The 11592-nt window shown below is 43.1% G+C and overlaps 3 protein-coding genes across 4 annotated transcripts; 2 read left to right on the top strand and 1 right to left on the bottom strand.

The window, feature by feature from the left end:
- The first annotated feature begins 83 nt into the window (after positions 1-83).
- LOC117572271 (succinate dehydrogenase [ubiquinone] flavoprotein subunit, mitochondrial) lies at positions 84-4261 on the top strand. 2 transcript variants are annotated; one of them, XM_034254974.2, is made up of 6 exons: positions 84-172; positions 296-378; positions 1643-3037; positions 3101-3303; positions 3363-3513; positions 3572-4261. In XM_034254974.2, the coding sequence occupies exons 2-6, from the start codon at positions 322-324 to the stop codon at positions 3749-3751; spliced, it is 1986 nt and encodes a 661-aa protein (XP_034110865.1). In that variant the 5' UTR covers positions 84-172; positions 296-321; the 3' UTR covers positions 3752-4261. The 2 variants fall into 2 exon arrangements, with proteins under 2 accessions (XP_034110865.1, XP_034110866.1); XM_034254975.2 differs by lacking the exon at positions 84-172 and adding an exon at positions 194-212.
- On the bottom strand, positions 4009-6120 carry LOC117572274 (cytochrome b5 reductase 4). Its single transcript, XM_034254977.2, has 2 exons — positions 4649-6120; positions 4009-4587 (listed from the first exon to the last, which is right to left on the bottom strand). Exons 1-2 carry the CDS (start codon positions 5941-5943, stop codon positions 4278-4280), a joined length of 1605 nt encoding a protein of 534 aa, XP_034110868.1. The 5' UTR covers positions 5944-6120; the 3' UTR covers positions 4009-4277.
- Positions 6121-6210: 90 nt separating this feature from the next.
- On the top strand, positions 6211-11553 carry LOC117572273 (fatty-acid amide hydrolase 2-A). The gene is made up of 4 exons (XM_034254976.2): positions 6211-6331; positions 9410-9702; positions 9766-9985; positions 10048-11553. Exons 2-4 carry the CDS (start codon positions 9502-9504, stop codon positions 11229-11231), a joined length of 1605 nt encoding a protein of 534 aa, XP_034110867.1. The 5' UTR covers positions 6211-6331; positions 9410-9501; the 3' UTR covers positions 11232-11553.
- Positions 11554-11592: the final 39 nt, after the last annotated feature.

Raw genomic sequence — 11592 nt, 5'->3', positions numbered from 1 at the left:
ACAAGTAACGACATTGTGTCTGGCTATATACATTTTTAAATTTACCAGAACTATCGATATTTTAATTTTTGGATTGTGTCGATGACGATGATTTCATGAACAATCGTAATGATTGTATTTATCTGTTTTCCAAGCTCGGGCCACACTGTAGTCGATATATAACTTTTAAAAAGTTTGTAAACTTTTCGTTTTGATCCCATTGACACAAACACGTACAATATTTGTTTTTTTACCCTTTAACAATTGCAAGTGGCGTGCGCGTAGAAATTAAACTAAAGTGCATCTTCTATTACAGCTCCAGGAAGCAGCAGCACCGCCAACATGTTCCGAATTATGCGTGTGCCATCGATTTTGGCAAAAAATGCAGTCTCCTCAATGGTACGTTGCCTTCTTTCTGCTCTGTAGGAAAAAAACCGGCCCAACTGGCCAAGCATTGCATTATACAATCAGTCATGGGTTTGCATTAGGCTTATTTAGCGAGTCTTCTAGAGAAGTTAACAAAAGTTTTGTTCAAAAAAGGCAACGCAGCCCTCGTTGTCTCGTCGCACAGTGTGTGTTGTGTTATGTAATTTCTTAAATTTGAGCGTTGTCTGCCGATTGACTGCGTCAACTGCTATTCTTTAAGGCATTGCGTAAATGCGGTAATTAAAAACAAATTGCGCATGCAATTCGCAATTACTTATATTCATTTAGGGGAGTGCATCTGAACGCCCAGAGGTTATGTTTTATGTTGCACGTAGCACGTATCCAGTTCTTTTTGGAGGCCCAACCCCAAGTAAAAAGATTGGCCAAAAATTACGCCCACATGGATTAACTAGCCTAGGTGTTGTCTGAAAACATTTAGTACTCAAGTATCTCTCTCCCTCTCTTTGCTGATAAGCAAATTTGTAAATTATTTTGAGTACCTTTCTATTTGACCGAAAGTGCTTGAGAGTGACAAAGAGAGGCAGGGCGAGAGGCGCGTCTGCAACAGCTGATTATACAATTAATATTGATAAGAGCGACAGTTTGCAATCAAACATTATTCATTACATAAGCAACTTAATGTGTCTGTGCGCTTTAATAAATGCCGCCGTCTCATTTACAAACACATTTGTCAATCTTCTCAAGCAGCTGCTACAGCGTGTCCCGCTTGCCTGCACTACAACAGACTCAAATACATACATATATTTGTGCGCTTTGCTTTGGTTCTAGTCACGCACTAACTACTTTGTAGTCAGCTATGGGCTAGTGCTAGTATACATTGAATGACTGGCTACGTACTATATACTTTGTGACTAGCTCCGCACTACTCCCATGGTGAACGAGTGTAACAGATTTGCGCTTATAACTTCGCAATGTATCTTGCTATACGCTAATGCACTAGTGATGTCGCTAGTTCCTCACTAGCTCCGCTTTCTGCTGGTCTAGGTGTGTGAGCTTGTGTTTTCCATGTGCTAATTGGTTGTTGCTCTATCACTCAAAAATTTACAAAGTCATCTTATCGCTACTCTGAAATATGCTAATAAGCGGTTTGTTGTTTTGTGCCCCGCAACTAGTCAAATTAAATAAATTGTTTTTTAAAGATTGCATGTAAATAACAACGCAGCCCTAACTGCAATTTACTATTGAACTAATCGCCCTGCAATTGGATTAATTACAGCACCGTGTGGCACCAATTGCGGCAACGCAGCGCAGCTTTCACATAACCGGACAAAAGCAAGCGACATCCGCCAATCCGGATGCCATCTCCAAGCAATATCCGGTTATTGATCACGCCTACGATGCCATTGTTGTGGGCGCTGGTGGCGCTGGTTTGCGTGCTGCTTTTGGCTTGGTCGCCGAGGGATTCCGCACAGCGGTTATTACCAAACTGTTTCCCACACGCTCGCATACAATTGCCGCCCAGGGTGGCATCAACGCCGCACTGGGCAACATGGAGCAGGATGACTGGAAGTGGCATATGTATGACACAGTGAAGGGCAGTGATTGGCTGGGAGATCAGGATGCCATACACTACATGACACGCGAGGCACCCAAGGCTGTCATCGAGCTGGAGAACTACGGCATGCCCTTCTCCCGCACCCAGGACGGCAAGATCTATCAGCGTGCCTTCGGTGGCCAGAGCTTGAAGTTCGGCAAAGGCGGCCAGGCGCACAGATGTTGTGCTGTCGCTGATCGTACTGGACACTCGCTGTTGCACACCCTGTATGGTCAATCGTTGAGCTACGACTGCAACTACTTTGTGGAGTACTTTGCTCTGGATCTGATCTTTGAAGAGGGCGAGTGCCGCGGTGTGCTGGCCATTAATCTGGAGGATGGCAGCCTGCATCGTTTCCGTGCACAAAACACAGTCATTGCCACCGGTGGCTATGGACGCGCCTTCTTCTCTTGCACATCTGCGCATACGTGCACCGGCGATGGCACCGCTCTGGTGGCACGCCAGGGTCTGCCATCGCAGGATCTGGAGTTTGTGCAGTTCCATCCCACGGGTATCTATGGCGCCGGCTGTCTGATCACTGAGGGCTGCCGCGGTGAGGGCGGCTACCTTATCAATTCGAAGGGTGAACGCTTCATGGAACGTTATGCGCCTGTTGCCAAGGATCTGGCGTCGCGTGACGTTGTCTCACGCTCCATAACCATTGAGATTATGGAGGGTCGTGGTGTTGGACCCGAAAAGGATCATGTCTACCTGCAACTGCATCATTTGCCACCCAAGCAGCTGGCCGAACGTCTGCCTGGTATCTCTGAGACTGCCATGATCTTTGCTGGCGTCGATGTGACTCGTGAGCCAATTCCCGTGCTGCCCACCGTGCACTACAACATGGGCGGCGTGCCCACCAACTATCGCGGCCAAGTGCTGACCATTGACAAGAACGGCAATGACAAGATCGTGCCCGGTCTCTATGCCGCCGGCGAGGCAGCCTGCAGCTCAGTGCATGGCGCCAATCGTCTGGGTGCCAACTCGCTCTTGGATCTTGTCGTCTTTGGACGTGCTTGTGCCAAGACCATCGCTGAGGAGGCCTCTCCTGGAGCCCCAGCGCCCACGCTCAAGGATGTAAGTGCATTCTGTACTGGTATTGAAGCAGCTGCTTAATTGGTTTTCTTTTGTTTTGTGCAGAACGCTGGCGAGGCTTCAGTTGCCAATTTGGATAAGCTGCGTCATGCTAATGGTCAAATCACTACTGCCGATCTGCGCCTGAAGATGCAGAAGACCATGCAGAACCATGCTGCTGTGTTCCGCGATGGTCCCATCCTGGAGAAGGGTGTTCGCGAAATGAAGGAGATCTACAACCAGTTCAAGGACATCAAGGTGGTCGACAAGTGAGTAAAAAAATCACGCATAATTTTGGTTGCATTCCTCATATGACTCTTTTGTGTAGATCCCTGGTGTGGAACTCGGATCTGATTGAGACGCTGGAGCTGCAGAATCTGCTGGCGAATGCCCAGATGACCATTGTTGGTGCCGAGGCGCGAAAGGAATCCCGCGGCGCACATGCCCGCGAGGACTTCAAAGTGCGCATCGATGAATACGTGAGTGCAGAAATCGTTTGATGCCGCGACTTTTGTTATATCATCATGTTCTCCACAGGATTACAGCAAACCTCTGGACAGCCAAACCGAGAAGCCCCTCGAGGAGCACTGGCGCAAGCACACGCTCGCTTGGGTGGACAGCGACTCTGGCAAGGTGGACCTGAAGTATCGTGGTGTTATTGACAAGACGCTGGACGATGAGGTGCAGACTGTGCCCCCCGCAATTCGCTCCTACTAGAAGAATCCTACTAGACACCCACGCCCACACACACAGTCACACATACACAAACACACACACACGCATAAATACATAAGCATGTCTACTTAAGGGGTAGCAGTCAAAATTGATGATTGATTGGTGTCGCTTATCGAGGGCTCGATAAATTACTTTGCTGCTGCCTACTACATCAGTCAAAATTGTACAGAAATTGACCCGTTTACATTGGTGTGTAGAGTATATACAATGATTCTTCTTTTATGATTTTGTCCTATGACCAGTGCCCTCCACGATTACGATTACACAGATACTACATTTTATTTGTTCCTTGACTATTCAGATTCATACACTATTAAACCAAATTTATGCGACCTATGTGCGAATCATACATAAGTGAAAAGTAGACGGCGACGACGTCTTTATTGTGAAAAATACGTCAGGAAAAACAATTTTCTAGTATTTGTTAAATTTATTAAATTATTGAAAGAAAATAATATAAAATTAAAGAAAAATACACAACTACAAATACAATTTCCAGCAGAGCAGTTCAACCTTGGAACACATGAATTTGTTCGGTCTTCATCTTTAATGCAGTCAAAGCATCTACAGCAGCAGTGTTGAATCCGGTGGGTCCACATATAAGAGCATAGCTAAAGCGCTCACCGTCCTTTTCCTTAAACAATGGAGCCAACAGTTCCTCGCCAATACGACCGACTTGCAGCTGTTCCTCTTCCCCTGCCTCCGAAGTGTAGTGGACGCAAGTGAAGCGTTCGTCCCATTTCAGGAGCAACTTCAATTCATTCTTCTGCCAAATATCGGCGATTTTCTTGTTGAAGTACATCAAATGAACGCGCTCGCTGTTGACAAATAATCAAATATTAAAGTGAATCTATTTTAAAGATTCAACATACAACTTACATGCGATTCGCTTCCCTTAGAAGCAATGGCTTAATAAAACTGAGCATGGGAGTGATGCCGCTGCCAGCAGCCAGAAGCAGGATGTTGCGATGTTTCTCCAGTTCGGACAGTTTAAAGCTGCCACGCGGCACAGTCATCTTCACAAGGGTGCCAGTACTGATTTCATGCAGTTCCTTGGACACGGCACCTTTCTCATAATACTTGATAAGAAACTTCACATCGTTTTTTGTCGCCATAGGTTCTCTGTTGGGACCAGGCAGATAGGAGTACGGCAGAGGTGTGTAGCTGCGTTGCAGCACTTCGCCGTTGTGCGGCACTTCAATGTTCACATGAGAGCCGATTGGCACTCTGAGCACCACCTCTTGCTTGAGGCTCTGCAAGTTCAGTTGGAACGAGTCGTGATTGAAGTCCTCGCGGCTATGCACCTCGTATTTTAACAGCTCACTCAGCGTACCCAGTACCGTGCCCACATGGTTTCCATATTTTGTCCATGGCCCTGACATATACTTGGCAAACACCACCTCAATTTTTCCAGTCTCTGGATTCGTCAAAACCGCTTTTGGTGGCCATAAAACCTCACGGCACAACTCAAATCCAAAGCCATGCCAAACCTCTTCCACTTGCACTGCAATCTCAAGCTTTTTCGTTGGTTCTTCGGCCGCGGAATGTTGTACGAACACTCCTGGATTTGACCAGCGATACGTTTGGAAGCGAAACGAGAGATCGTCGAACGTTTGTGTCCAATCAAAGCGGGGTAAAACGTTCGCGGGACTCGACGGAGGAGCAAGTATCGAGGTTCCCGAAGCGTTATCCTTCAATTGTCCTATATAGCACTTGTTGAGCAACTGAGGATAGTTGACCCATGCGTGGATCTCTTCAAATAGTTTTGTCGCATCTCTTCCAACACCGCGCATCAGCTCATCGACGCCACCTGGATGAAAGTCCATGTAATGTGTGACATTAAAGACGCGACCTCTTATGGCCACCCAGGCGTCGTCAACTCGATTGTGTTGCGCCAGTTCTTCACGTGTGACCGGCTCAATGCGTCCGCCAGTGCCAGTAAGATCGACACCCGAGTTGCACAGACGCACCCAACTCATTAAGGAGTACCCTGGCTTTAAGGCGCATTTGTTTCGTGGATTTCCTGTCGCCGAGCCTGAGGAAGGTGCGCTTAGCTTCTGTTGTGCAGTGGTGGGCAGTTGCAGACTACTGGCGGATAATGGGGCCACAATTGGCGAACTACTCGGCGGTTTTTCATCATTTTGTGTAGCTGTTTCTAACGTTGCGTCGCTCATATTTACTAATGCTTTGCTGTTTACTTCTTTGCTTAACAGCTGCTTAATTTTGCTTAATCGATAAACAAGAAATCGATGCACACTCCAAACTAGTTGGAGGGTGATTTTCTAAAGCAATCGAACAAATAATTTTTGAACAGTCCTGAACTTATTCACGCATAATGATTTATCAGCTAGTTAAATGCAAATGCTATTATTTTTATCCAACAATTCTTTAACATTGTAGTTTAAAAATATTTCCCAATATAGTAGTATATTTTGAAATGCAACTCTTGGTCACACTGCTCTGTACAGCAATCGTCATAAACAACAAAAAAAAGTACTCGAAGCGCTGCTCTTCAATCAGTCTTCAACGAGTCGGTCAGCTGTTTGGATCTGTATGTGTTTTGTGAGTAAATCCAGACGCCGTAATTCTATCGCTTGACTAGCTACAAGTCTACAATTCATTCCAACAACACGACGATTATATTCATTTGCACGCATTCCTTATTGACATACATATGTACATATTGTGTCGCGTATCTGAAATTATATGTGTATGTGAATAAATAACTACAAATTGGCGCTATTTATCCAAAACATTTGCGTTGAACCGGTTTCATGCTAAAAAAAAAATGCAATGTAGTGCAATATTCAATACTACGTGGTTATACGCAATGCACCATTTTAAGAAAGCACAAATGGACAAGTGTAGATATAAAAGTGCAAGTGGTTTTCATTGCATTTTGAATCTTCGTGGAATGATTGTGTGACTGCATGTAATATGTATAATGTTATTTTAGCAGACATAGCATGATGTCATATTATTATTGGCTATTGTTACTCTCACTCTCACTCTTCTGACCATTGCCTGTTCCCTCCAGCTTGCCGTTTTGCCGCTTGCCGGTCGCAATGTTTGCTTTTCCACCTTTCGCCACCCTGCTAGAAATACACACCTACGCGACGCATACAACGTCAGATGATAGATGTTTATTCATTTCGCTCTGCTTGCCATTTAATTAGCTTCACACGCAACTAAAAGCTCTCTTAACTCTCTCTCTTTCTCTGTCTCTAACCCAATGGGTCTTCGTTTGTTCCCACGCAACAGGAGAGCAAGAAGAGCAACAAGTGTTGTTGCTTTAAATTATATGAAAATCAGACTTTGATGACTTTTAAGTTAATCTTATCTTACAAGCAATCCACCATAATCATGCTGTTTGCATTAGGTATACATTTGTATAACTCTTCGAGATAATGCTTTGAACTTTGCGCTTCCAATTTCGAAATATATTTAGAAATGTTCAGATTGCTTATTTATGGCACAATAGATTGTTTGTTGCCATGTGTAAATTATTGTTTGCATATATTCTCCAGTCTGGCAATTCAATCAAACTTATTACGACAAGCTTTTGCTTGAACAAATTGCGATATGTTGCCAGCAACAACAATAACAACAACACTATTAGTTGATAACAAATTGCTCTATAGCGACGATAACAACAATTATAGTTCAAGCCTTGATCATGACAGACAATTTACAAAAGGCGACCACTCAAAACAGAGAGTGTGAGTGGGAGATAAGAAGGAAACAAATGGAGTAGAAGAGAGAGAGAGAACGAGAAATTGATATTGACATGCGTCTGTTGAGTGAATATACCTCGTAATTTTTTTTTTTTTAGCAATTTTTTATTTATATTTATAGAAATCTTTGTTGTGGTAGCTTTTTATAATACGGTTTTAGAAATATTGATGAATTAGGACAGAATTTTTATTCCAATAACTTTTTACTTCTACGAAATTAATTGGTACGAAATTTGAAAAGTTATCTCATATCTATTTATTTTAAATCCAAAATATATTTAAATCTTAAAAAATATATAATTTACGTTATATCATTATCATTTCAAGTATACGTTAGGCTTAAAATGTAATAGCAAGATTTTATGGGGGTGAACACCGACTACCTTAATGTTATAACCAATTCGTTCCACGCATTACCTATTTTATTATAAACGTTTTGTATGCAAATGCCAAAAGTTAATAAATAAATATGTTACTATAAGGCATTTTACTGGCCAACTGGTTAAACTAAGAGGCGGCTGCATCCATTCCAGAAAGCTATCAATTTAAAATTTATTAATATCTTTGCTTCGAATATAAAACTTGAAAATATATTTTAAATACACAAAAAAAAATAGTTTTAGTAAATTAAAATAAATTAAAATTTTTGATTGGTAAATTGCATTTCAATTGAATTTTATTAAATGAGCCTTGAAGCGTAGAAAGATATACGCTTTATTATATTGTCTTAGGAATTATCATTTGAGTCTTAAGGTATTTTGTAGTCGAACATTCGCTTTCTTTGTTTTGTCATTATATGTATGAGTAGATTGTGCAGTCTATCCTACGAGTATGCGTCACTTCACAAAGAGTTATTAAAGAGTGCACGATAAAGTTCAGTTATTGTTGCTATATTATACGTGTACTTGTTTGCTTATTTCGTGATTTATGACTGATCCTGCCTGCTCTCTTGGGCTATTCCAGTTGGCAATCGTTTAAGCTCTGTCTCAGGCTAATTCGATACAATTCATTAAAGTGCGATAAGATAAGCTTGCCACATGGAGAATAACGATTTGAACAACGCATATAGCAACGATAATAAACTTGATGTTATAGATATTGTCGTTTGTTGAACTACGTTGGAATTTATCAGTGTTGGGTTTATTTTTTCCTACATATTAAAATATCAACAAAAGTGTAATACTTCTTAAGTATATGGACAAGTTGAAGTGCTTACGAAAGTTATTTTATTTATAGATTAGGATTACTTATAAGTATATGAGGGATTGATCGATTTCGAAATTAATAATAAAATGAAAATAAAGTACTTTGATTATAAGGAAAAAGAAAACAAAGTAACTAGCTTAAACAAAAAAAAAAGTAAATTACGTACAAGTTTCAGAGGGTATGCAGAAGTTTATGCTCGTCAAGTTATGCAGCTAATAATCAGTTGTTTAGTCATGTGTAGTTCCCGATCTGAGAGTCCGAAGTCGTATGCCGACCAGACGTCGTAAACTAGATAATGTATGACTCACCATTGAAACTATAAAGGAACGTGGCAATTTCTATCGAACTGAAAATATTGTTTATCAGCATGCCGGGAGCATATTTGTTTTTGTTTTTTTTTTCAAAATTCTATTTAAGCAAAAAGCAATTCATTTAAGCAATCGCTTTAATAAGGATACGATTGTATTAAATTGCTTTGTCTGCAATTGATCGATTGTTGTGCCATGTTAGTTAAATGTTCAATTGCTGGAAACAGAATCTCTAAACTTAAAATATTCCACAAAGAACACGCTCGCTATAATAATATAAAATTCAGGGAAATGTTTACACAAGATTGCTCGCAAATAAATGCTATCTACATTTTTGTTTACTTGCTCGATTTCGTTTAATCATAAGTGGAAATCTGTTCAATATTTTGCAGAGTAACAACACATGGACAAGAGAAGCTGAAGCTGGATAATTTGTTGGTACACTTCGATACAAGAGAGAGCCTCACATTCCACAGCAATCAATATGCCTGAAAAGCAGTTGCAGACGGAGAGCGTGCCTCTAAAACGCACCATAGGCGCATTTATATTTGGCCTACTGCAGGCCTTCTTTCGTCTCATCTTTCGCCTAATCTATGGCGTCAAGGGAGAGCGTATGCCCGCCATTACGGATCCCATACTCTTAGAATCGGCCACATCGCTGGCTAAGAAAATACGCGAGCAGCAGGTAAGGAAAGATAATCTCTTTATATATATCGCATCAATGAATTCATTCTCAACGCATTTCCAGCTAAGCAGCGTTCAGGTGCTAGAATCGTTTATACGCCGTGTCAAGGAAGTGAATCCCTTGCTCAACTGTGTGGTGGATCAGCGCTACGATGAGGCACTCAAAGAGGCAGCCGCAGCCGATGAACTGATCAAGTCCGGACAATACACCGTTGACCAATTGGCCGAGCAGAAGCCTTTCCTCGGTGTACCCATTACGACCAAGGATTGCATAGCGGTCAAGGGTGTGTGCACTCCGAAAAAACTTAAAAAACATCTTAACTTATGTCCAATCCAATGTTTTTAGGCATGCTTCACACGGCTGGTCTCTGGGCGCGACGCGATGTGCGCAGCGAGAAGGATGCGGAGGCAATTGCGCTCATGCGCAAAGCGGGCGCCATTCCATTCGCATTGACCAATGTATCGGAAGTGTGCATGTGGTGGGAGAGCAATAACACCGTCCACGGCAGGACACGGAATGCCTACGACACGAATCGCATTGTGGGTGGCTCCAGCGGCGGCGAAGGCTGCGTTCAGTCAGCAGCTGGTTCGGCATTCGGTCTGGGCTCAGATATTGGCGGTTCCATTCGCATGCCGGCCTTCTTCAATGGCATTTTCGGTCACAAGCCAAGCAAACTAATTGTGTCCAATGATGGACAGTTCCCGACGCCATTCAGTGACGAGCAGAACGCTTTCCTCGGTCTGGGCCCCATGTCACGTTTTGCAGAGGATCTGCGACCAATGCTGCAGATTATGGCTGGCGACAAGGCAAAGCTGTTGCGTCTTAACACCCCGGTTGCGCTGGAGAAGTTGAAGTTCTTCTACCAGGAGTCGGATGGTGGTGGCAAAATGGTATCCGCTGTGGATGCAGATCTTCAGCAGGCCATGCGTCGCGTTGTGCAGCATCTTAGCAAGAAGTTTGGCGATGCACAGGTGGAACGCCTTCAGCTGCCGCACATTCGCCAATCGGCGGCCATTTGGTTTGCCAATATGCGCGATGACTCTGGACATGGATTTGACTTTCAACTGGGCGATTTGCGCTACGAGATTAACACATATCTAGAGCTGCTCAAGTGGTTCGTTGGCGCCTCGAAGCACACATTCATTGGCCTAACAACAGCGTTGATGGACAGTGCTCAGTGCCAGCATGGCTCACCCAAGTACAATCATCTCGTGGCCAAGCGGGACGAATTGCGTGCCACTCTGCAGCAGCTGCTGGGCGACAATGGTGTGCTCATCTATCCCACACATCCCACAGTGGCGCCATATCACAACGAGCCTATATTCAGACCCATCAACTTCTCCTACACTGGCATCGTGAATGTTCTTGGCTTTCCGGCAACCGCCGTCCCCCTGGGATTGGGCAGTGAGGGATTACCGCTTGGCGTGCAAGTTATTGCGAATTTCAATGAGGATCGCCTTTGCCTGGCTGTGGCTGAGGAGCTGCAGAGTGCCTTTGGCGGCTGGAAGCGTCCAGAGGTTCGACTGTGAACCGTTCCGCATTCGTTTTTTCTCTAGATGTGTAAGTTAGCTAGTAACTGGATGGAATTGTACCTTAGGTCCCACCAAATACTACTCAAATTTGTAAACCAATCCTCCTATGATCCCATATTCTATTGTACATGTGTATGTGTAACGTACATGAAAAAAGTGTTGTATGTGTTGTGGGCTCTAGTGCCTGGTTATATCAAAATGTCGAGAGTGTATTATGTATTTACATTTATATAATGTTTTTAATCGTAAATTCTTAAGCAAACTAAGCTGAAATCATTCGATTGTGCAGTGAAAATAAACATTTTGAAACAATATACAATCAGTTGCGTTATTTACTTAGCTTCCCTCAGTATATAGT

This window comes from Drosophila albomicans, chromosome 3 (assembly GCF_009650485.2).
Source record: "Drosophila albomicans strain 15112-1751.03 chromosome 3, ASM965048v2, whole genome shotgun sequence".
Classification (NCBI taxonomy): domain Eukaryota; kingdom Metazoa; phylum Arthropoda; class Insecta; order Diptera; family Drosophilidae; genus Drosophila; species Drosophila albomicans.
This window is presented reverse-complemented; position numbering and strand designations above follow the sequence as displayed.